This window comes from Mixophyes fleayi, chromosome 1 (genome assembly GCF_038048845.1).
Source record: "Mixophyes fleayi isolate aMixFle1 chromosome 1, aMixFle1.hap1, whole genome shotgun sequence".
Taxonomy (NCBI): domain Eukaryota; kingdom Metazoa; phylum Chordata; class Amphibia; order Anura; family Limnodynastidae; genus Mixophyes; species Mixophyes fleayi.
Window position 1 is genome coordinate 319,602,103 of NC_134402.1, and position 22,255 is coordinate 319,624,357.

Consider the following 22,255-nt stretch of genomic DNA (forward strand, 5'->3'; position numbering starts at 1 on the left):
ACAGGTAAAGCCACATACATGAGATTTCATGCAAAACACAATTTGTCCTTATAAATTAGCTGTACTAAAATGCTGCCTAATTGGACATTTTATACAAATATTGAGTCCTGAAGTGCATAGCAACAGCCTATAAATAATGATGTTAATCACAGATCAGGTTACAATATTCCATTTTATTTAGGTCTCTTATATATTCATGTATTGATTTTTTCAGACTGTTTAATTAAGTGGATGTCTGCCTTGGTTGCAATGGTCAATGTCACATTTGCAGCAAATGGAATATGAATGTGTACTCCAGTTAATGAAAGGGATTTTATAAGTCAATCAGCCAAAGTTGGGTGGCAATGTTGGTGCCACTGGGTGTATAAAAACCTTGTGCGACTTATTCACAATGGAGGCCTGCATGGGCACATGTATTTGCAGGCTCAGATGGAGGCATCTGCAGGTGCTTTACACTTTCAGATGGAGGAGATGGGTGGACTGTATTTGGCTAATGTATTAAAAAGCCTCAGACACAATATTGGGATATAATAAAGACAGTGCTCTCTCATGATTAATTTAAGACATAAGTGAGGCTCAATAAGAAATCATGTAAAGGAAAGATGGAAAAGTTGAAATGAATGAAGGGGGTTGTCCTAAACTGGTCATTTATTTGGACTTTGTAATGCTGTTTATACTATTTCCATCATGTACATTTGCAGGTGGATCCATAAATGTACACAGGTAGGTGTGTTCCTCTTGTACAGGGTGTGTCCAAAGACCATAAAGTATGTGTGCACCTTAAAATGCATTTTGCGGACAATTTGTCGCACTTGCACAAAAAGAGAAGTATGTTCGTATTTTTTTTGACGTTCGTAAATGACCCTTTATATATTTGTTTTTATTGACATATTTAAGAGAGTACAAACAGCAAATGACACATAATTTCAAAGCAGAATCATGTAGAGACATCACAATATAATTATCATTTATTTAGCACAGTCTACAAAATGACAGCTAGAATCTGACTCCACTTTTTCAAACCCGCAGTTTAGTAAATATACCCCTTAGAGTTTTATCTGGAAAATACTATACATGTGATCCAGGTATCTGTATTCTTTTTATCCTTGTCTCTACACTCACCTTTAGTGGCCCTTGATTGCTCATCTCTCCGAGTCTATACAGACTGGCTCTCAGTTTTGAGTTTTCCTCCTCTAAAATGCTGATACGGATGCTGTTAGCTTGGAGCTGTTTTTCCATATCTTCCGTAATATTCCCAGAGCCTACATTGAGAAACAATAGAGTTACCTGTGTAGAACAAGGACAAGTGAAGAACATTCTTCAAGTATTTGTGAATTTTTCTTTTTTTTACAAAACTTTTTATTAGAAACATCTTTTTTTCAATAGAAAAAGGCATTACAAAATCTGGAGAGGTTAATCAGTAACAGATAACACGTGTTTACATATAACGGGATGCATAAACACTCTCATCGTTCTCTCGTATTCGGGAGAGAATTGCGTATTTATCTAGTACTGCAAAGATGTTGTTTTAACATTTCAGAACTATAGGGTATAGGGGGGGGGGGGGGTTAATGGATGGAAGGGGGACATGTAGGGACCAGAGGGAGGGATGGGAAGCTAAGGATTCATGCATCAGATAAGAGAAAAATAAACTTGCTTAGAAATACCATTCCATGCTCAAATTCCTTGAATTTTCCTTTTTAGTGTTCATTATAAGGAAAATGATGTAACATCAGTGGTGAAGCAAGATGATCTGGGGCACTGGGACCCCACAGGCAAATCAATCTCCCAGTTTTTGGCTTTCTCCTTGCTTGCAATAGCCATAATAAATGTCAGTGTTGGCAGGGCATTTCCCATATGAATCTCTTTGCGGTGTAAGCAATATAACATTCCTTGTTTTTAGATCTGGCACTTGAATTTTTAGGATCCATTTTTTTTGTTTTGAAAAGAGGATTTATGTACTTACGTTAAATCCGTTTCTCTGATTCCGTCTGGGGGACACTGCTTACCATGGGTTGTGGAGGGGAGCTTGGGAGTTGGCACCTAACTAGTTAATTTAGTACTGCTGGCAAACCCCTCCCCTCTACAAACCCCCTGCCTCTTCCTGTCCAGTTAGTTTTAACAAGCACAAGATCAAAAAGGGCAGTCACACAAGAACACACAGAAGAAAAACAGAAGGGAGGGATCGCAGTGTCCCCCAGACGGAATCAGAGAAACGGATTTAACGTAAGTACATAAATCCTCTTTTCTCTTTCATCCGGTCTGGGGGACACTGCTTACCATGGGGACGTTCTAAAGCAGCCCCCTAAGGGTGGGACTACTCTGAAAATCCTGCTCGTAAAGCACTACGAGCGAAATTTGCATCCGCAGAGGCAAATATATTAAACTGGTAAAATTTGGTAAAGGTGTGGACAGAGGACCAGGTGGCTGCCCTGCAAAGCTGGTCCGCAGAAGCTCCATTCCTTGCCGCCCACGAGGCCCCCACCGATCTGGTGGAATGGGCCATAAGTCTCTCCGGCACAGCACGGCTAGCATTAATATAAGCTTGTCTGATGGTAGACGTAATCCATCTGGCGATGGATTGTTTTGAGGCTGGCTAGCCTCTCTTATTAGCGTCATAAAGAACAAACAGTGAGTCAGTCCGTCTAATCTGAGAAGTTCTTTTAACATAAATGCGGAGAGCTCTAACCACATCCAACTTTTTCATCGATTGCTGATCCGTATGAGAAGTGGATGAGAAAACCGGAACAATTATTTCCTGGTTTAGATGAAAAGCCGAAACTACCTTTGGCACAAAGGAAGGAAGGGTTCTTAACACCGCTCTGTCCTCGTGGAACACCAAATAAGGTTCCCGACAGGACAGGGCTCCTAATTCAGAAACTCTGCGAGCAGAGGCAATAGCCAGAAGAAAAAGGACCTTCCAGGTCAAACACTTCAAATCCGCCTTGTTCAAAGGCTCGAAGGGGGGTCCCTTGAGCATGTCCAGAACCAGATTGAGATCCCATGGAGCTGTAGGAGGGACATAAGGAGGCTGTATATGGAGAACTCCTTGGAAAAAAGTCCTAATGTCTGGTAAGTCAGCCAACTTCGTATGGAAAAATATCGAAAGGGCTGAAACCTGAACCTTTAAGGAGCCTAATCTAAGGCCTGCTTCTAAGCCATGCTGAAGGAAAGCTAACAAGCGAGGGAGGCGAAAGGAGGACGAGTGGTATGTCCTACTTTCACACCATCTAATATATGCCTTCCAAATCCGGTGATAGATGCGAGATGACACTGGTTTCCTAGCTCGCATCAACGTTTGAATTACACTGGAAGAAAACCCTCTAGCCCTCCAAAGGCTGGCTTCAACAGCCATGCCGTTAAATTGAGCTGATGTAAATTCTGGTGATGGAATGGACCTTGAAGAAGAAGGTCGTGACGATACGGAAGGTGGAATCCCGAACCTTCCGCCATAGATATTATTTCTGCGAACCACACACGCCGTGGCCAGAAGGGGGCTACCAGAATTACTGGTAGGGAACCCTGTCGAACTCGTCTGAGGACGCGAGGAAGCATGGGGATCGGAGGAAACAGATATCCCATCCTGAATTCCCATGACATCGTCAGGACGTCCACTGCCGCCGCTAGGGGATCTCTTACCCTTGCGCAGAACCTGTGGACCTTTCTGTTGTGTCTGGAAGCCATGAGGTCTATGTCTGGAAAACCCCACCTGTGAACCAGAGATTGGAAGACTTCCGGGTGAAGTGACCACTCCCCCGGCATCATCTGGTTTCGACTTAGATAGTCCGCCTCCCAGTTTTCTATTCCTGGAATGAAAACTGCTGATATTGCCGGAACATATAGCTCTGCCCAAACCAATATTTGGGCAGCGATATCCATCGCCGCTGCGCTCCTGGTTCCTCCTTGTCTGTTGACATATGCCACGGCCGTGGCATTGTCGGACTGGATACGGACTGGGTGGCCCTGAAGAAGGGATTGTGCTCCCTGAAGGGCTAGAAGAATGGCCTTCAATTCCAATAAAATTTATTGGGTTAGCCGACTCCTGAACCGACCAACATCCCTGGAGCCGGAGGTGCAGGACCACCGCCCCCCAACCTTTGAGGCTGGCGTCCGTCGTAGCTATGATCCACGACCAAGGTGCGAAGGATCTGCCCACATTCAAGTGATCCTGGCACATCCACCACTGAAGAGATGTTCTCGCCCTCTTGGATAGAGAAATCTTTTGAAGATCTAGGCGTAGGTGTGAACCTGACCACTTCGACAATAGGTCCCACTGGAAACATCGAGAATGAGCTTGACCGAAGGGAATGGTCTCGAAGGAGGCCACCATCTTGCCCAGTAGCCTCATGCACAAGAGCATTGAGGGTCTGGGAGAAGACAGAACCTGGGAGGTTACCTTCTGAATAGAGGTGATCTTCTCTACTGGGAGAAATATCCTTTGTTTGCTGGTGTCCATGATGAGTCCCAGGAACACCATGCGCTGACACGGAACCAACTGGGATTTCCTTAAATTTATCAGCCATCCGTGGCCCTCGAGAACCGCTTGGGTGAGGGACAGGTGATAGCTTAGGCAACTCTCTGAGGAAGCCTTGATTAGCAGGTCGTCCAAATAAGGAACGACCTGAACACCCTGCAGGTGAAGACATGCTGCCATCACTGACATAATCTTTGTGAAGACCCTTTGCGCTGTTGATAGGCCAAAGGGAAGGGCCCGAAACTGATAGTGAACTGATCCCACCGAAAATCTGAGAAGGGACTGATGGTGGATCCAAATGGGAATATGGAGATACGCGTCCTTTATATCTATGGACGCTATGAACTGATCTTTCTCTAGGCCGTTTATCACTGACCTTAGAGATTCCATCCGAAACTTGTCCACCCTTAAGTGAACATTGAGGCCCTTTAGATTTAAGATAGGGCGAAAGGAGCCGTCCGGCTTCGGGACTAGGAATAGGTTGGAATAAAACCCTATTCCTATCTGGCAATCTGGAACCTTGGCGATGACCCTCTGAGCTAGAAGAGAAGCTACACAATCCTGTATAGCCTGTCTTTTTACTGGGTTTCGGGAAAGAGGGGCCTGGAAGTAACGGCGTGGAGCCGGGCCTGAAAGGTCTATTTTGTACCCCTCTGAAATAATTCCCCGAATCCAAGGATCTTGGGAAGACGCTGCCCACTGTTCCCAAAACAGAGACAGACGTCCCTCCACTGGCGCCCCCTGTGGTACAGGGTTGTCGACAGGACGCAGGCTTCTCCTGGGTCTTGGGGGCCTGGCGCTTAGAAGCAAACGAGGATCTCCCTCTGGTAGAGGAGCTTCTGGAATTGGATTGCCTGCCTCTAAAGGGCTGTCCCCTATGGGGAGAGGCCCCACGAAAGGGCTGACGAAAGGAGCTACCCCTCGGGGCGCGGCTCCTGCTAGCATAGACTGGCAAGGACGTGCTCTTGCCCCCCGTGGCCTGGGAAATAAGGGTATCTAATTCCGGGCCGAACAAACCTGCAGCCGAGAAGGGGATAATTTCAACGGACCTTTTCGATTCCGCATCACCTTCCCAGGATTTCAACCAAAGCGTCCTTCTGGCGGAAATGGAGGCCGCCTGAATGGAAGAGGAGACTGCCGCTGAGTTCTGGGCTGCTTCATAAATATACCCCGAAGCCTCCTTTAGGTGTAAGGCTAGGGGAAGAAATTCGGAGTCCTGTAAGGCCTCAGCTAGCTAGTCTGCCCATGCCTCCATGGCTCTAGCCACCCAGGCCGAGGCAAATGTGGGTCTAAAGGCAGAACCCGCAGCCGCAAATATGGATTTGAGCTGTGATTCAACCTTGCGGTCATTGGCGTCCGGCAGGGATGCTGAACCCGGGGCTGGGAGTAAAGTAGGTTTTGCTAAGCGAGCAATGGGAATGTCCACCTTGGGAATACTTTCCCAGCGAGCCACTTCTTCTTCCTGTAAGGGATTGTCGAAGTCAGCAAATTGGATAAAGTCATTTCAATTAAAGTCTAGCAAACTTGGTTGTCTTTGTCTGAAAAGATGCGTACGGTACGCATCGACGTACAAGGGCACACTACGGCGTGAAAGGGCGTACGCATCCACTACACGTGGCAGCAACAGTAATTGGTCTTTTACCATACATTTGCACAAACACGCATACTTATAAAATAGTACACATTATTGGTAGTTGCAACACATAGTCAGTTATGTCGAAATATAGTAGTATTTATATGTTATATCAGAGTTACATGCATATTAGTGAAATACACAGAACGGGTTAAAGGAATAACATCATGAGTGGTATCATAATGAACCTTGTTACATATCCTACTGTTTGGTGCGCTCTGCGAGGGAATCGCAGAGTGCATACGCAAGTTATGAATGATAGGGAATTATGAACTACTTAAGACTAAGGAATTCTGGCGGGAAGAGCAGAGCATACCCCCTGCAGAGATGACCCCCTCCTTTGGATTCCTTAGGATGAACCTGCCAATGATTGACGACCCCTTGGACATTCCTGAGACCCGGACCAATAGATGCAAGCCATACCATCTTCATTGTATTACTGTACTTAATTGTGTATATAAGCAGCAGCTTGTGATCCAGAGTGCAGACTTCTTGTCCCCAGACTTCAGGATTGAATGACTGCACTGGATCCAGAGCGCCTGCGTTAAGTAACGGCTGTATTTACTATTACTTCGCTTGAGCATATTTTTTTCCACTTATTGCGAATAAATCTTTGTGCGTTGGAAACACAAATCGAGGTTCGACAATCGTTATTGGTTAGCGACAATACGCACATTACAATTTGGGGGCTCGTGAGCTTTGGAGGTTTCGTTGCCGATGATACGCAAGACCAACGGATTTCGGTTCCTCAACAAAGGGTGGAGACGCGTCATAAACGGGTAAGAACGCATGGTGTTCAAAACCTGAATTTTACTCTGTGTTGCGAAACCGAATGTCCGTTTTGCATTATCTAGGGCACGCTGACTAGAACCTAGGGACAAAAGAGAAAACTGTTTCTTTTTTCTGTCATTGTGCGTTTTAACTGTATTGCATTGTTTAGCGTATGTGTACTTCCTGCTGTGCGTACGCGAACTTCCGGTAAACTTGCCACGTGGTTAAACAATCGTGTTGATAGTTATTATACATGCATAGTATAATTACTTGTGAAAGCCTCTGAGACATTATTACTATTGTTGGGAACTTTTGATTTTCTGCGCAGAAAAGGTGTATAGTGTGTGATGTTGTAACGTAGATACACTGTTTTATTGTTGAGGTGCTCAGTTGCTGTCTGACGAGGCGGATTGCCCAACTGAAGGACGGTATACAGGGCAGGTATACCGAATGCGAAAACTGGGTTTTCGCAAAGCGCTACCAATAGATCGCAAGGTTTGCTAATAATTAGTATTGGTAGGCAGTGCGATCCAGTCGCACCGTTAGTGCGAATTGGTGAAGCAGCTAGGAGGAATTATACTGGAAAGGCAGGTTGATTGTATCGACTTTGCGCTCCCAGCGATAATAAACTCAGCAGATTTTGTGGTTTAGCCAGGGTATCGAGGAGCTGATAGCCCTTGGGGCCCACAGTGATATTTCTGTATTAGGGAAAAGCGAGTGAGCGCGGCTAAAGGAAATACGTTCACCGAGGATTATAGATCTCTAGCGGTGAGTATAGCAACAGAGTTGAAATTATTAGGTGGAAAGAACAGAGCATTGCGGTGTGTCTGTATTTCACATTTGGCCGGAAGGAACAGAGCATTGCGGTGTGTCTGTGTTCCGGGTAGAAGGTATATTGTTCAACATGGGTGCTAAGCATACGCTAGAGATGGTCAGTGTACTGCCTAAGGAAGGCCCTATTGGTTCAGCGAGGTTTCTCATGTGTAAGAAGTATGGTGCATATGCAACTGTGTATTGTGACACGTGGGTCGGGATGACCAAAGCTTGTGATAGGCCTTTCCCAACAATAGGGAGTTTTAATGCAGAGGTACTGAATACTGTAAAAGATAGAATATGGTTGATCAAGTCAACGAAAAAGAGAAATAGACATAATGATTGTTTAAAATTGTGGCAAATGGAAGGTAACACGTGGCAGAGCAGCGAATGCAAACCCGGAAATAGGCGTGGCGAAAAGCGCGCGCAAGGCGGATGTAACCATTGAGAAGTGTGGCGAACTCAGCGCAAGCGCGCCCCCGCCACCTTATGTGGCGGGAGGGGTAAGTACAGCCGTTGTTAAAACTGAAAATAGAAAAATTACTAAGTTGTACCCTGTTTTAAATCAGTTTCAATCAAGTGTATCTGAAAACGAAGATGAACCCACTGTGATTTCGGCCATTGCCCATGCTGTTAATGTACTAGAGGCTCAGCGCAAGTATGAGAAAATGGCTGAGATAGGTGAGAGTAGCGTGATCACTAGGAGTGAAAGTGTTCTAAATCCAGGGCCTGTAAATCCTGTAGCGTCCCCTGAAGTTAGTGTACCAGAGGGTGTGTTCCCGGTCCGCACAATATCAGTTCCCAATGGGAAACCGGATAAGGATGGTGTAGTTCCTTTAAGAAATGTTACAATGCATTGTCCCTGGACTAGATCAGAATTACGTTCCATTATGACTGAATTCCCAGATCCTAGAAAAGAGTTAGCTAAATGTCAGAAATTTGTTAAAGACTTAGGGAATGCTCATGAACCAACCAGTAAGGATTGGCGGGTAGTGTTGAGGGCGTGTCTTCCTCCCAATACTAACATACAAAAATTTATTGGAGATTGTTTGTTGGAGGAAGATGACACCCTGACTGATGAGATTAACCAACGGAATATAGAACAAATTGTCAAACACTTAGCCATCTGTTTTCCAGTAGTAGTAAATTGGAGTAAGATTTTCACCATTAAACAAAAGGATAGTGAAACTGCCTCAGATTACTTTGCTAGAGCTATAACAGCGATTGCACGATTTACTGGGATATCCAACATAAGTGAGGACCCACATCACAGAGAGGTAGCTGTAGGGGTACTGATGGATGGCCTTAGGGAAAATTTAAAGACGAGAGTACAAACCACATTACCTAATTGGAGAGGCGTCACGGTAGACTTCCTTAGGGAGTCTGCTGTGGAGCATGACAAGAACCTTTTTAGAAAAAGGGAAGAGAAAAGTGATAGGTTAATGACGGTAAGTATACAGGCTCTAGAAGGGGTGCATACATGACCACCAGCATACAACCCATATAACAGGAAACCTAAAGTGATCAGGTGTTTCAACTGTAACGAGGAAGGACATTACAGGAGAGATTGTAATAAAGAAAGACTCAATACACATAGGGGTGGGTCACATAGATATCCTCCAAGAAAGGATTCACATAGACTAGAAGACTCACATCTACCCGCGCATATTACGGCAGCAAATGCTGCGCGGGAAATCAATAGTCAGCGCTAGGGGTCAGGTCATACCTGTAGTCTACAGCCAGTGAGGTTAACTGAGAGTCAGAGTGAAGAACCAACAATGATAGTTGACATAGCTGGCAGGAAACAAACTTTTCTTGTAGATACAGGGGCGGCCCGATCTGTGATAACCTCTCCTTTCAATCTACAGGTGACCAGCAAAACTATTCCAGCTATGGGGGTGACGGGAAAAGTGTTACATTATCCTCTAACTAAACCCGCCGAAGTTACTATCGGGCCTCTGCATACTAAGCATTCGTTTCTCTTGGCTGCAGCGGCTCCTACTAACTTGCTAGGGAGAGACTTGTTATGTAAAATGGGATGTGTCATATACTGTACTTCAGATGGTGTGTTCCTAGATATACCCGAGAAGGTTGCACATGAGGTACAGGACATATTGGACACCCCTCCAAGGTTAATGTTACACTCTCCTGTTATAGAACAAAGTCCATCTCAAGTAAAGGGGATGTTGCTGGAAATACCAGGTTCCCTATGGACCAGAGATGGACAGGACACTGGACTGATGGCAAACGTAGCCCCTGTCATGGTCAATCTAAAAAGTGGTAGGATAGCTCCAAAAATCCCACAGTATCCATTAAAACCGGAGGTGGAACTAGGGGTATATCCTGTTATTGAGAGGCTGTTACAACAAGGGATTTTAATTCGTACAGCCAGTACAGCAAATAGTCCCATTTTCCCTGTGAAGAAGAGTGGGGGGAGGGGCTATAGATTAGTCCAGGACTTAAGGGGAATTAACAAAGTTGTTGAGAGCCAATTCCCCGTAGTGCCGAATCCAGCTGTCATCCTCATGCAGATTCCACCGTCTGCCAGTCATTTTACTGTCATTGATCTATGTTCTGCTTTCTTTTCAGTCCCTCTTCACCCTGACTGCCAATACCTTTTTGCATTCTCCTACAGGGGAGTGCAATACACATGGACCAGACTACCCCAGGGGTTCATTGACAGCCCCAGTATTTTCTCCCAAGCCTTACATGACTGTTTGCAATCCTTTCAACCCCACAATGGGTCTGTTCTAATTCAATATGTGGACGATTTGTTGTTGTGCTCTGATTCTTTTATGTCATGTTTACATGATACTAAATTGTTGTTGCTTCATCTTTCACAAACAGGGCACAAGGTGGCAAAGGATAAATTACAGCCATGTCAGACTAAGGTCAAATACTTAGGACACTGCCTCACTAAGGGGCTAAGACACCTGACAACCGACAGAATTGAGGCCATACAACACATGACCCTGCCGCAGAGCCAGAAGCAGATTCGTACTTTCTTGGGGATGTGTGGATACTGTAGGTCCTGGATCCCAGGTTTTTCTATTCTGGCATTACCATTGCAGGAGCTAGTCTCTTCCTCAAAACCAGAACGTGTCATACACACAGAAGAGTCGGAGCAAGCGTTCTTTAATCTTAAAGATAGTCTGACAAGAGCACCTGCATTGGGAATACCTGATTATGAAAAGCCTTTTGAGCTATTTTGTACAGAAGCTGATGGCTGTGCAGCAGGTGTCCTCACACAGAAACATGGTGACGCTAGCAGACCGGTAGCATACTACAGTGCACAATTAGACAATGTGGCAAGGTCACTCCCAACATGTCTCAGAAGTGTAGCAGCAACGGCCCTTCTAGTAAGTAAGAGCGAGGATGTAGTATTAGGACATAATTCAACCATCTATACACCCCATGCTGTATCAGCTCTGTTAAATTCAGCCCAAACCAGACATGTTTCTTCAGCTAGATTCACAAAGTGGGAACTAGCCCTGATGGCACCCTCAAACATCACCATCAAACGATGTAGCACCCTAAATCCAGCTACATACCTTCCGTATGTGTCTCAAGAGACACAAAGGGTGGGAGGTGAGGAGACCCTGGTTGATGATGAGTTAGGCAAGAATACTGACACGCATGACTGTATGGAACACCTGAATCAGACCTTTACTGCAAGGCCCGACATATGTGACACCCCCTTAGAAAGTGTAGATTTTACGTTTTATACAGACGGAAGTTGCCATAGACAGACAGAGACAGGAGAGCTATGTACTGGTTACGCTGTTGTAGACGATCAGGATGTGGTAGAAGCTGAACCCCTTGGTCCACCTCACTCAGCCCAGGTGGCGGAACTAGTAGCACTAAGGAGAGCGTGTGAATTGGCAGAGGGTAAATCAGCCAACATATATACTGACTCTAGGTACGCCTTCGGGGTAGTGCATGATTTTGGGGCCCTTTGGCGTCTTAGAAACTTTACGACAGCAGCAGGTACACCAGTGGCACACTCACAACACATAAAAGGACTTCTGACAGCGATACAGTTACCCAGAACAGTAGCCGTCATAAAGTGCAAAGCCCATACCTTTGAAGAAGACCCAGTGTCATTGGGCAACAACAGGGCAGACGAAGCTGCTAAATGGGCAGCAGGGCAACCTATGACTGTATCGACCGAGACTATGATGGTTTTTCAGACATTAGACACGCAGAAATTAATTGAAATGCAAGATTTGTGTTCCCTGCAGGAGAAGGCGGTCTGGAAGGCGAAGGGATGTGGTCAAGAGTCCTCAGGACTCTGGAGGGATGGACAAGGTAAGCCTGTAGCTCCCCGAACACACTATCCAAGCCTGGCTGAAGCAGCACACGGCCTGACTCACCTGGGTAAAGAAGGTATGTGCAAACTGGTGAGAGCATACTGGTGTGCTCCCGGATTTTCCTCTCAAGCTGGTAAGAAAGCAATGTCATGTCTTACTTGTTTGAGGAAAAATGTTGGGAAAACTATTCCAACTGAGCCATCCCACATCCCTCCTACAGACGGACCTTTTCAGGTAATACAAATTGACTATATCCAACTACCACCGTGCAGGAATCTAAAGTATGTGTTAGTGTGTATTGATGTGTTTTCCGGTTGGGTAGAAGCATATCCGGCAGCCACTAATACTGCTGTGTTCACTGCAAAGAAAATTGTACAAGACTTTGTGTGTAGGTTCGGTATCCCTAGAATCATTGAAAGTGATAGGGGTACCCATTTTACTGGTGATGTCTTCCAAAATATGTGTAAACTCATGGGAATCAGTAGCAGACTTCACACCCCTTACCGACCACAAGCCAGTGGTAAGGTGGAGAGAGTAAACGGTACTATCAAGAACAAACTAGGTAAGATAATGGCTGAAACTGGGTTGGCATGGCCTGAGGCTTTGCCGTTGGTCCTCCACAGCATTCGAACCACTCCTAGACCTCCTCTTAATCTGTCCCCCTTTGAGATACTGTTCGGACGACAACCTCATTTGATCGTGAGTCCACAAGACGACTTAAAGTGTAATAATGAAGTGACTGTACAATATCTTATAAGAATGAGTAGACAGCTGAAACAACAACAACAAAAACTAAAAATGCTGTCACCTGGTATGCCAGAGACGAACTGTCATGATGTTGAACCTGGAGACTATGTTATGATCCGCAATTTCTTACGTTCAGGTTGTTTAACAGACCGTTGGGAAGGCCCGTACCAAGTGCTGCTGACCAGTACTACATCACTGAAGGTTGCAGAGAGAGACACTTGGGTCCATTCCACCCACTGCAGGAGAGTCCATAATCCGGAGAAAGTGCAAGACAAGACTCAGACCGACGACATAGAGCTGTCACTTGTGAGCCTGTTCCGGGAGACCTAAAGCCTGCAGTTGAGACACCTGAACCAGAGACGTTGCCTCAGAACTATCTTTCCAGCGATGGAGTGGCGGTTTTTGTTTTTCTTTTGTTCCAGGATTTTCCTTGTTTTTACTTTTTCTAGGACATTCTATTTTTGTGAAGGAGGATGGAGGACGGAGGAGAGTTCTGGGAGTGATACGGATGAAATAGAGGCCGAAGAAAAGTTAATAGGATATCCTGAGCAGCCCATTATCAAACTTGGTCCAGGGGTTATGAAAAGGTCTGCTAGCTCAGGAACTCGGAGGCAGTGTGAGGGGCTATTGTCTGATGAGTATTGTATCTGCAAGTTCTGCAACTCCCTAGTTGACGAGAGATGCATCCAACGATGCCAGTCCCCCAGTACTCTGAATATAGGCGGGCATCCATTGGAGGATTATCACTCCCTGGTGGGTAAGGTGCTAAACCAAACTGAGTGTTGGGTGTGCTCTCACGTGCCTCAAGGGCAGCATAACATAGGACTAGTGCCATTCCCGCTAAACATATCCGAAGTACTCGAATTAAGGGGTGGGAGGCCCATAGAAGGGAGGTACAATAACACTAGGTCCCCTAGTCTGACGCTTCGGCAATACTCCATAGGCAGATCGTTGCTGTGCCTAAACATATCTCATGCAAAGCGCCTGGAGAATTGGGAGGCTGACCTATCAGATCAGACAATGGCTCGCCACACTCATTTTAGAGAGAGACCCACAAGGTCACTACTAGGCAGGAATGCTGATGGAAGTCACAAGTTAGGGCGTATAACCAAACAGAAGAAGGTATCTATTGGAAAAGTCTCTACAGATAAATGTGAAAATATCATTAATGCCGACACGTGTCTAGAGCAGATGGAGACACTAGGCATGGGTAGTTTTATCAAAACTCTGTGTGATATAATTCATGGGCATACTGTTCCTTATGTTCTCCCTGATGATGTGTATTTTGTTTGTGGGAGGAAAGCTTATTCCTGGGTGACTCCGAGTTCCAAGGGCTTGTGTAGCTAAACTGGTTCCTGAAATCATGACTATTACTCATGAAGAAATGGTAGATATTCACAAGACTACATCACCACCATACATACACACACAGTATGAGAAATATGATTCCTGGTGAGGAACCCATAGCTACAAAATTGATTAGTGAAACTGCTGGTTTCCAAGTTATGGTTGCTCTAGATCTCACCAGGACCGCTCGGGGAACATTAAATATATCCAAGACCTAGCTAAATTAATAGATAATATCACCGAGATGTATGATGACACTTTCAGGTATACTGTAAGGGAGCTACAAGCGTACAAGAAGGAGTTCGGTGTCAAATGTTGCACGTACATTACTAATAATACGGAAGACCCTAAAGAGGTTATAGACCGGAAGATGGATGAAATTTTGCAGCTGAAATGGGAATTTCGAAAGAGCCATAATTCTTCGTTATATGAGGTCGGGGAAAAAGTGGCGGGTTGGTTCTCATGGTTGAACCCAGCAAAATGGTTCTCCGGTCTGGGGGAGTGGGTACAGGAAATGATTGCTAGTGTAGGTAAGCTCCTTCTCCTTATACTGAGTGTCATCTTAGCAATTGGTTTAGTTGTCAAATGTGTTCCTACTGTGTTGAAGTGTGGAAAACGGTCTCATGGGAGAAAGAGACTGAAAAGGTGGTACCAGATACCGAGATCATGGTCTGTGAAGAAGTATTGTATAATCCGGAACTTGAAACGGTGATTGGGTGATAGTTTATTACACTATCAAAGGGTGGAACTGTCGAAGTCAGCAAATTGGATAAAGTCATTTCAATTAAAGTCTAGCAAACTTGGTTGTCTTTGTCTGAAAAGATGCGTACGGTACGCATCGACGTACAAGGGCACGCTACGGCGTGAAAGGGCGTACGCATCCACTACACGTGGCAGCAACAGTAATTGGTCTTTTACCATACATTTGCACAAACACGCATACTTATAAAATAGTACACATTATTGGTAGTTGCAACACATAGTCAGTTATGTCGAAATATAGTAGTATTTATATGTTATATCAGAGTTACATGCATATTAGTGAAATACACAGAACGGGTTAAAGGAATAACATCATGAGTGGTATCATAATGAACCTTGTTACATATCCTACTGTTTGGTGCGCTCTGCGAGGGAATCGCAGAGTGCATACGCAAGTTATGAATGATAGGGAATTATGAACTACTTAAGACTAAGGAATTCTGGCGGGAAGAGCAGAGCATACCCCCTGCAGAGATGACCCCCTCCTTTGGATTCCTTAGGATGAACCTGCCAATGATTGACGACCCCTTGGACATTCCTGAGACCCGGACCAATAGATGCAAGCCATACCATCTTCATTGTATTACTGTACTTAATTGTGTATATAAGCAGCAGCTTGTGATCCAGAGTGCAGACTTCTTGTCCCCAGACTTCAGGATTGAATGACTGCACTGGATCCAGAGCGCCTGCGTTAAGTAACGGCTGTATTTACTATTACTTCGCTTGAGCATATTTTTTTCCACTTATTGCGAATAAATCTTTGTGCGTTGGAAACACAAATCGAGGTTCGACAATCGTTATTGGTTAGCGACAATACGCACATTACAGGATACAGGGAAGAGAACCTCTTGGGGATAGAAAATCTTTTATCGGGATGTTTCCATGCCCCTTCAGCGATATCTCTAAGTTCCGCGGAGGGAGGAAAACGGCTGGCCTTCCTCTTGGCCTTTTTAAAGAGACTTCTGTCTCTGGGGGTTACATCTTCCGGTTCCGGGAGATCCAACGCCTGTCTTACCGCTAAAACCAAATCGTTTACAAATTGGCCCTTAGACACTTCTCCCTGCTCAGAGGAATGACCTTGGTCAGTGTCCGAATAAATTTCCCCTTCTTCTTCAGACTCCTCCTCAGAATCTGAGAGGGTCAATAGGGGATTAACATATCTAGGCCTCTTTCTTTTAGCAGGCGGGGTACTAGAGGGGTCAAGTAGCTGGTTAAGCTTATTCAGCCCTCTGATAAAAGCTGTAGACCATGCCGGTTCTGTAGCAACCAGGGCTGGGTCAGTCTGTAATGAGGATGGCCCTGGCAAACTCAAAGCACTAGAACCTGAGGAAGCCGGGGGGTCTGACTGTAAACTTGCATTACTAGCCACAGAAGTTGCCACAGTAGTCAGCAACTGGTTAGACTGGAGGACCATTTGAGCTAAAGAGCTAACCGACTGCGTAAGGGAGGTAACCCAGGCCGGTTCCACCGACGGTGGGACTGAAACCTGCGGTATCTGTGCAGTGGAAGCCTCTGCTTCGCATGTCGTGCAGAGCGCCAACGGGTCTCTCTGAGCACTAGCTAATTTAACATTACATTTTGAACATGTGAAATATTTTGGCATAGGGCCCTTTCCCTTATCTGTCATCTTTATAAAGGAAGGTACACCAAGCACACAGAGTAATAAAAAATCTAGCTGAATATACAGATAGATAGTTAATATAGAGAGAGAGTAAATAAGCAATGAAAAACAGAGCAATACCAAGTAAACAACTGATATATTCTAAAAGTTGTACTTTAAATAGTAAACACCTTAAATATCAATGGCTAGTAGGAGGCTATAATAGTAAACCTGCTAGCCCAGTATAACCACATCAGATATGTGTGTAAATAAAGGTGATACTTAGCCAAAGGCCACCCTGGGGAGCAGATCTGACAGCAGTCTGTGCTTTCTCCTCAGCTCTGTTCCTTTTCCCGGGCTTGTGCTGGCGCCAAAAGACCTGGGAAGGACCATCTCTCTCTCTGAAGGAAGGGGGGAACTCTATGTATTAGCTCCCCCTTCCTGTAGTTCTTTTTTTCCATGTCTTCTCCTTCTTCAAAAGAACTATTATAATAGTGGCAGAGTGGTGGAGACCTCTAGGACAGAGGTCTCTGCAGCGGAAGGTATCCGACGCCCCCCTCCTATGACTGAGGGGGGAATCTTGGTTTAGCCCCTTCTCCTCGGCGCTTCTGCCGAAATCCAAGATGGCCGCCGCCATCTTCATTACCTGATAACCAGCGCTCTATGCCTGCAATGGCAGCGCCGGTTATCGGGGAGGCTATGGGAGTGCAGCGGTCCATGAGACCGCTTGTCACTCCCTTCAATCAGGCACCTTGTCTTCAGCCCCTGTCAGTGAGAACCGCTGGCTCTCAGCTGACAGGGGAATGCCTGCGCTGCCAAGCTGTGAGTGTGTTCTCTATATTAGAACACACTCCAGCGCTGCCACCTAAAAAAGTAAAAAAGTAAAGGAAAAAAATAAATTTTTAAACATTAAACTAAGCAGTAAAAAATAAGGCTGCCCAACTCCAGGGCACCTAAAAAAAACTGGACAGGAAGAGGCAGGGGGTTTGTAGAGGGGAGGGGTTTGCCAGCAGTACTAAATTAACTAGTTAGGTGCCAACTCCCAAGCTCCCCTCCACAACCCATGGTAAGCAGTGTCCCCCAGACCGGATGAAAGAGAAATGTTTATTAATTATTAAAATAAAGCATATGGATACAGAATAAAGTAGGGGAGGCAATAGAGGGAAGAGGGTGTAAGACCAGTACAAGCATTTGTTATAGATTATGGACATAGTGGAGCATGTTTATTAAATACAGATAATAGTGAACATAATAATAATGATGATAATGACAGTGGTGAGAAGAGGGTTTTCATGTGACAAATAGAAATACAGTTATAAACACAAGTTACTGGCGCTCGAAATCCCACTAATATGTATCGTAAATGAAGAGTAAAGGGAAGTTCACAAACATAGCCTTAAGAAATGCACTCCCTCTAATCAAGTGACGGCTCTTTCCCTGTCTGTTCCACCGGGTATCCAAAATCTAAAAGAAGAAAGAAGAAGGGCGCCGCCTAGTGCAATACTGTCCTCTCTTATAGTTTCCTCACTCTACAGGATCACGTACCACAGAAAGAGTAGAAATATGCTCATCCATATGATATGATCATTCAATGGTGTCTTCTACTACTCATCTCCAGGAGTGATAACATATAAATAACAAAGGAAAAGATAATAGTGCTCAACACCCGTGCACAAAGCACAATTCACACTTATATAGTGAATAATTCCACCACACAATTCCCTTTGGATTATCTCTAAATGTTTCTGTTTTCACATCAGTGACTAATATATAGAATCCTACGTACCAGAGTTTTATCACAACTGTGCACATTACCATACACCAAATCTTTTTCCAAAACTCCATAATTCACCACTGATTACCATATATAGATATCCTACGTACCAACATTACAATTCAATATTGCATATTATAAATACAGATTTCCTTACAATCTCAGAGTCTTCACCAATGATTCATCTGGCATGTGTATGGACTCCATAAACAAATATAATTTTTTTTATAATGTATTATCCTTAAAAAGACATTTTATTCTTACAAAAAAAAACTATACACACTGCACACACATCAAAGTAGTTTGAATAAGCACTTATCTAGTCCTCCACGGTAACAAAGACTTCTGAGAAAGGGATACAAGTAGCCAAACCCAACGCATTTCATCCTAAGGTATAGGACTTCTTCAAGGGGTAAGTATATGTACCCCATTATGTAGTAGTTTCGATACAGATTCTATGTTATACATTTGCCCTATGGTGCTAAAAACCCACTCTCAACAATGTTGAAGATAATCCACCTGGAAGTTCCTTTCAAAGTGTAGAATCAGGTAATGCCCAGTAAAAGTATACTATGTTTGTTCCCAATTGTAAAATGCTATGGAATATGTTGGTGCTATAAAAATAATTGTTGGTAATAAGTAGTAGTAGTAGAAAGAAGCAAAAAACCTTATGACCTGCAAAGAAGCTAAGGTTCAGGGAAATGTTATGGCTAACGGCTACTATCATGAGCTTGTAGAACAGGATGAAAAGGCCTTCACCTATAGAAGCCGCCTCTCCGGTAGAGCTCGTTGTGCTCACAGGTACTCGGATTACTCCAGAACTTACACACAGAGTAGTACAAGCTTATGATTGTAGCGCAGCATGAGGTAGCTGGTGATGACAAGGAAGCGTAGTCAGGAACAGGTCGTAGTCAAGGGTCCAAGGCATGTAACGTGGTGAGGTGCAGGCAAGAAGTCAAGGCTGGTGGCAATCAAGGGTAGTCCAGGTAACAAAGCAGTGGTCAGGGCAACAAGCTACAATCCAAAATCCAGAAAATCAAGCAGAGGGCCATACACAGATAATCAATCCAAAGTTTCCAGCAAACAACAGGAGCACGCAAGTGAACAGAAACTGGATGCTATAACCGGCTGGGAGGCTAAGCCCTCCCTGCCTTAAAAACATAGGATGCCCAATCAGAATTGAGGACGCGTTGTCAGTAAATCAGCCACCTGGCTGAAATACAAAATTAACTAAACCTACACCTGCGTGCCCGCCTGGCTGTCTCTAATGCTGGGACATGGAGCTGTCAGAGAGAGCTAGAAATAGGAAGTGACGTCCCGGTTGCTGCCATGACAGCCGGGATGTGAGCAGGATGGACGAGTCGCGGGTCGCCACGGCTCGTAACAGGAAGTAGTACTTTTGGTATCGTGTCAAAGGGGACAAATAACTATAATGCTAGATCTGGAGGTATTGCTACAAATATTTGTTTGGAATATTTGATCTGAGGTTGAGTTGACCAAAACTTGCCAAAGTAGAGTCTGTATATAAATTCTTCAAATTAATCTTGGTTTTCTTAGGTGAAGACCAGCATTTCAGTTTAAATCATGCAAATTTGTTAGGAACAGTCCATGGGGTAAATGTATTAAGGTCCGATTTCTGCAACTTTGCAGGCAAAATTTAAAACGGCAATGTGTTTAAAGTAGGGATGTGCACCGGCCACTTTTGGTGTCTCGTGTTTTGTGTTTTGGATTCGGATTTGCTTGAGGTTTTGGGTTCGGATTTGTTTCGCAAAACACCCGACGAAAGGTTTTGGTTCGGATTTAAGGTTTTGGAGTCGGATTTATTTTTAAAAAAACATAAAAGTGTTAAAATCAAGTTTTTTGGTTTATTTTCACTCCTACGCTATTATTAACCTCAATAACATTCAATAACAATCATTTCCACTAATTCCCAGTCTTTTCTGCTGAATCAGTGAACTTTGTAATATAGCAGTACCAATGGACTTATACTGCAGGATTGTTTTTGGATATTTTTTTTTATTTCTTTTTTTTATAAATATTTTTTTTATAACTTTTTTTGGACTGAGCAGAACAGAGCACAGCACAGCACAGCACAGCACAGCACGAGATATAGCAGGACAGAGGACCACCTAACACAACCTCCCTCTACCCTGATTAATGCCCGAGTGAAGATGGCGGCGGCTAGCGGGGAATTTATAGAATACGAGTATCGCGAGATCCGACAGCGGGATTATGACTCAGAGCCTCGGTTTCAGTTTTGCAATTGGCGGGAATACCCAGATCTGTCTCGGATCCGGCTTGGATCGGCAATGTTCGGGTGGGCTCGGATTTCAGATATCCGAGCCCGCTCATCTCTAGTTTAAAGGCAAGTTTTGCCTTTAAACACATTGTCATTTCAAATTTTGCCTGCAAAGTCACCAAATATCGGCGAATAGCAGAAATCAGATCTTAATACATTTACTCCTAAGGGGTATATTTACTAAACTGCGGGTTTGAAAAAGTGGAGATGTTGCCTATAGCAACCAGATTCTAGCTTTTATTTATTTAGTGCATTCTACAAAATGACAGCAACATGTTGTCTAGATGTTGACAGCAACATCTAGACAACATCTTCAGTTTTTTTAAACCCGCAGTTTAGTAAATATACCCAGTTTTGGGATTCAAATAAATTAACAACCGGTTCACTGCATTAATGACCGTTTTAAGTATACAAAAAGATATACCGAAAGGTAGTTTAATATTTCATGCATTTAATACTCAAATAAGAACAATATAAAAGGTACACAAAAACTAGATTATGTAATAAGAAAGAGTTTTAAAATATTAATGAAAAAATATCAAATGATATCTGACAAAAAACTAAAAAAATATAAAGTACCAATGATGGAAGTTACCTGGCAACACATACATTGAATCACAATAGAAATTAAATTTAAATATAGGAAATAAAAGAGTACAAATTATTAAGACATTACACAGACAATAGCAAAGTAATAAACAACAAATATTATAAAAGCTGCATAATGATAAATTATTTATATCAATATCAAGAGGCAGTTATCTAGTCAAACCCAAATGTGCGTGTGTATAAAATATTTCTTATTTTATGCTAATATTAAGATAATAATAGTAATGAGTCATGTTATGCCCCATTTCATATTATGCCACAGTAATGCCCGTCTTCATCACATTGTGCCATACTGCTTTTACCCCCCTTCACACTGTGCATGCTGCTTTTGCCCCTCAAAACACTGCCTTCACTTACCTTTTCTATCGGCTTCTTTCTTCTCTTTTCTTCTTCTTCTTGCTTGCCGACTCCTCCCTGCGCTCTTCCTCAAGAACATCGGATGTGATGACGTCACACCCGACATTCAGTGAGGTCGGAGCAGGGAGGAGGAATGCTGACGCCGCGAACAGGTGAGTATTTTTTATTTTATTTTAAAGGACCCTGCTCCTCCCACCAACAAAGAGGGTGGACTCTCTAGTCACTGGTTCGCTAAACTGAGCCTACAATTAGGTATCTGTTCTGCTGAACCGGCTGAATCCCACCACTGAATATACCTCTAAGTCTGGTTATTCCATACATCCTACAACCCTTTGCAAGATGGCAATGGCAATTCTCACTTTCTTCCCCTTTCATATATATTCTGAAGTACCCAATTATACTTCTGTAGAAAATATTTGAGGAAGAAATGTAATTTTCATTTTTGGGTCATACATATATGTGTTTATAAATTTAGAGGTAACTTACCAAGAGGTACCCAAAACTCCTCCAAATTGCAATCTGGCGCCAGCACTCCCCATCAACCACTGACACCATAGAATGCCTCAAACAAAACAATACAGAAGTGGAAGTTGCTCAATCAATTTATATCGTTGTTTAGCGCTTGGACCATCCTATTAGCAGAAGCGCCGTGAAGTGGCGGGGGGCCTTCCATACATCTGCAAATGTGTGCAACTGAAATTTCTGCAATTTTATGTACAAATAGAAATAGCAACTCCTTTGCTGGTTATAGCAGTGTGC

At 43.9% G+C, this 22,255-nt stretch overlaps 1 protein-coding gene across 1 annotated transcript in view; it reads right to left on the minus strand.

Annotated features, from left to right (window-relative positions):
* Positions 1-22,255, minus strand: part of CCDC157 (coiled-coil domain containing 157) — a 38,035-nt gene that overhangs the window by 1,732 nt on the left and 14,048 nt on the right. The window contains exon 9 of the mRNA XM_075213135.1: positions 1,123-1,262. Within this exon, the coding sequence (XP_075069236.1) occupies positions 1,123-1,262 (140 nt within the window). The remainder of the gene's footprint in view (positions 1-1,122; positions 1,263-22,255) is intronic.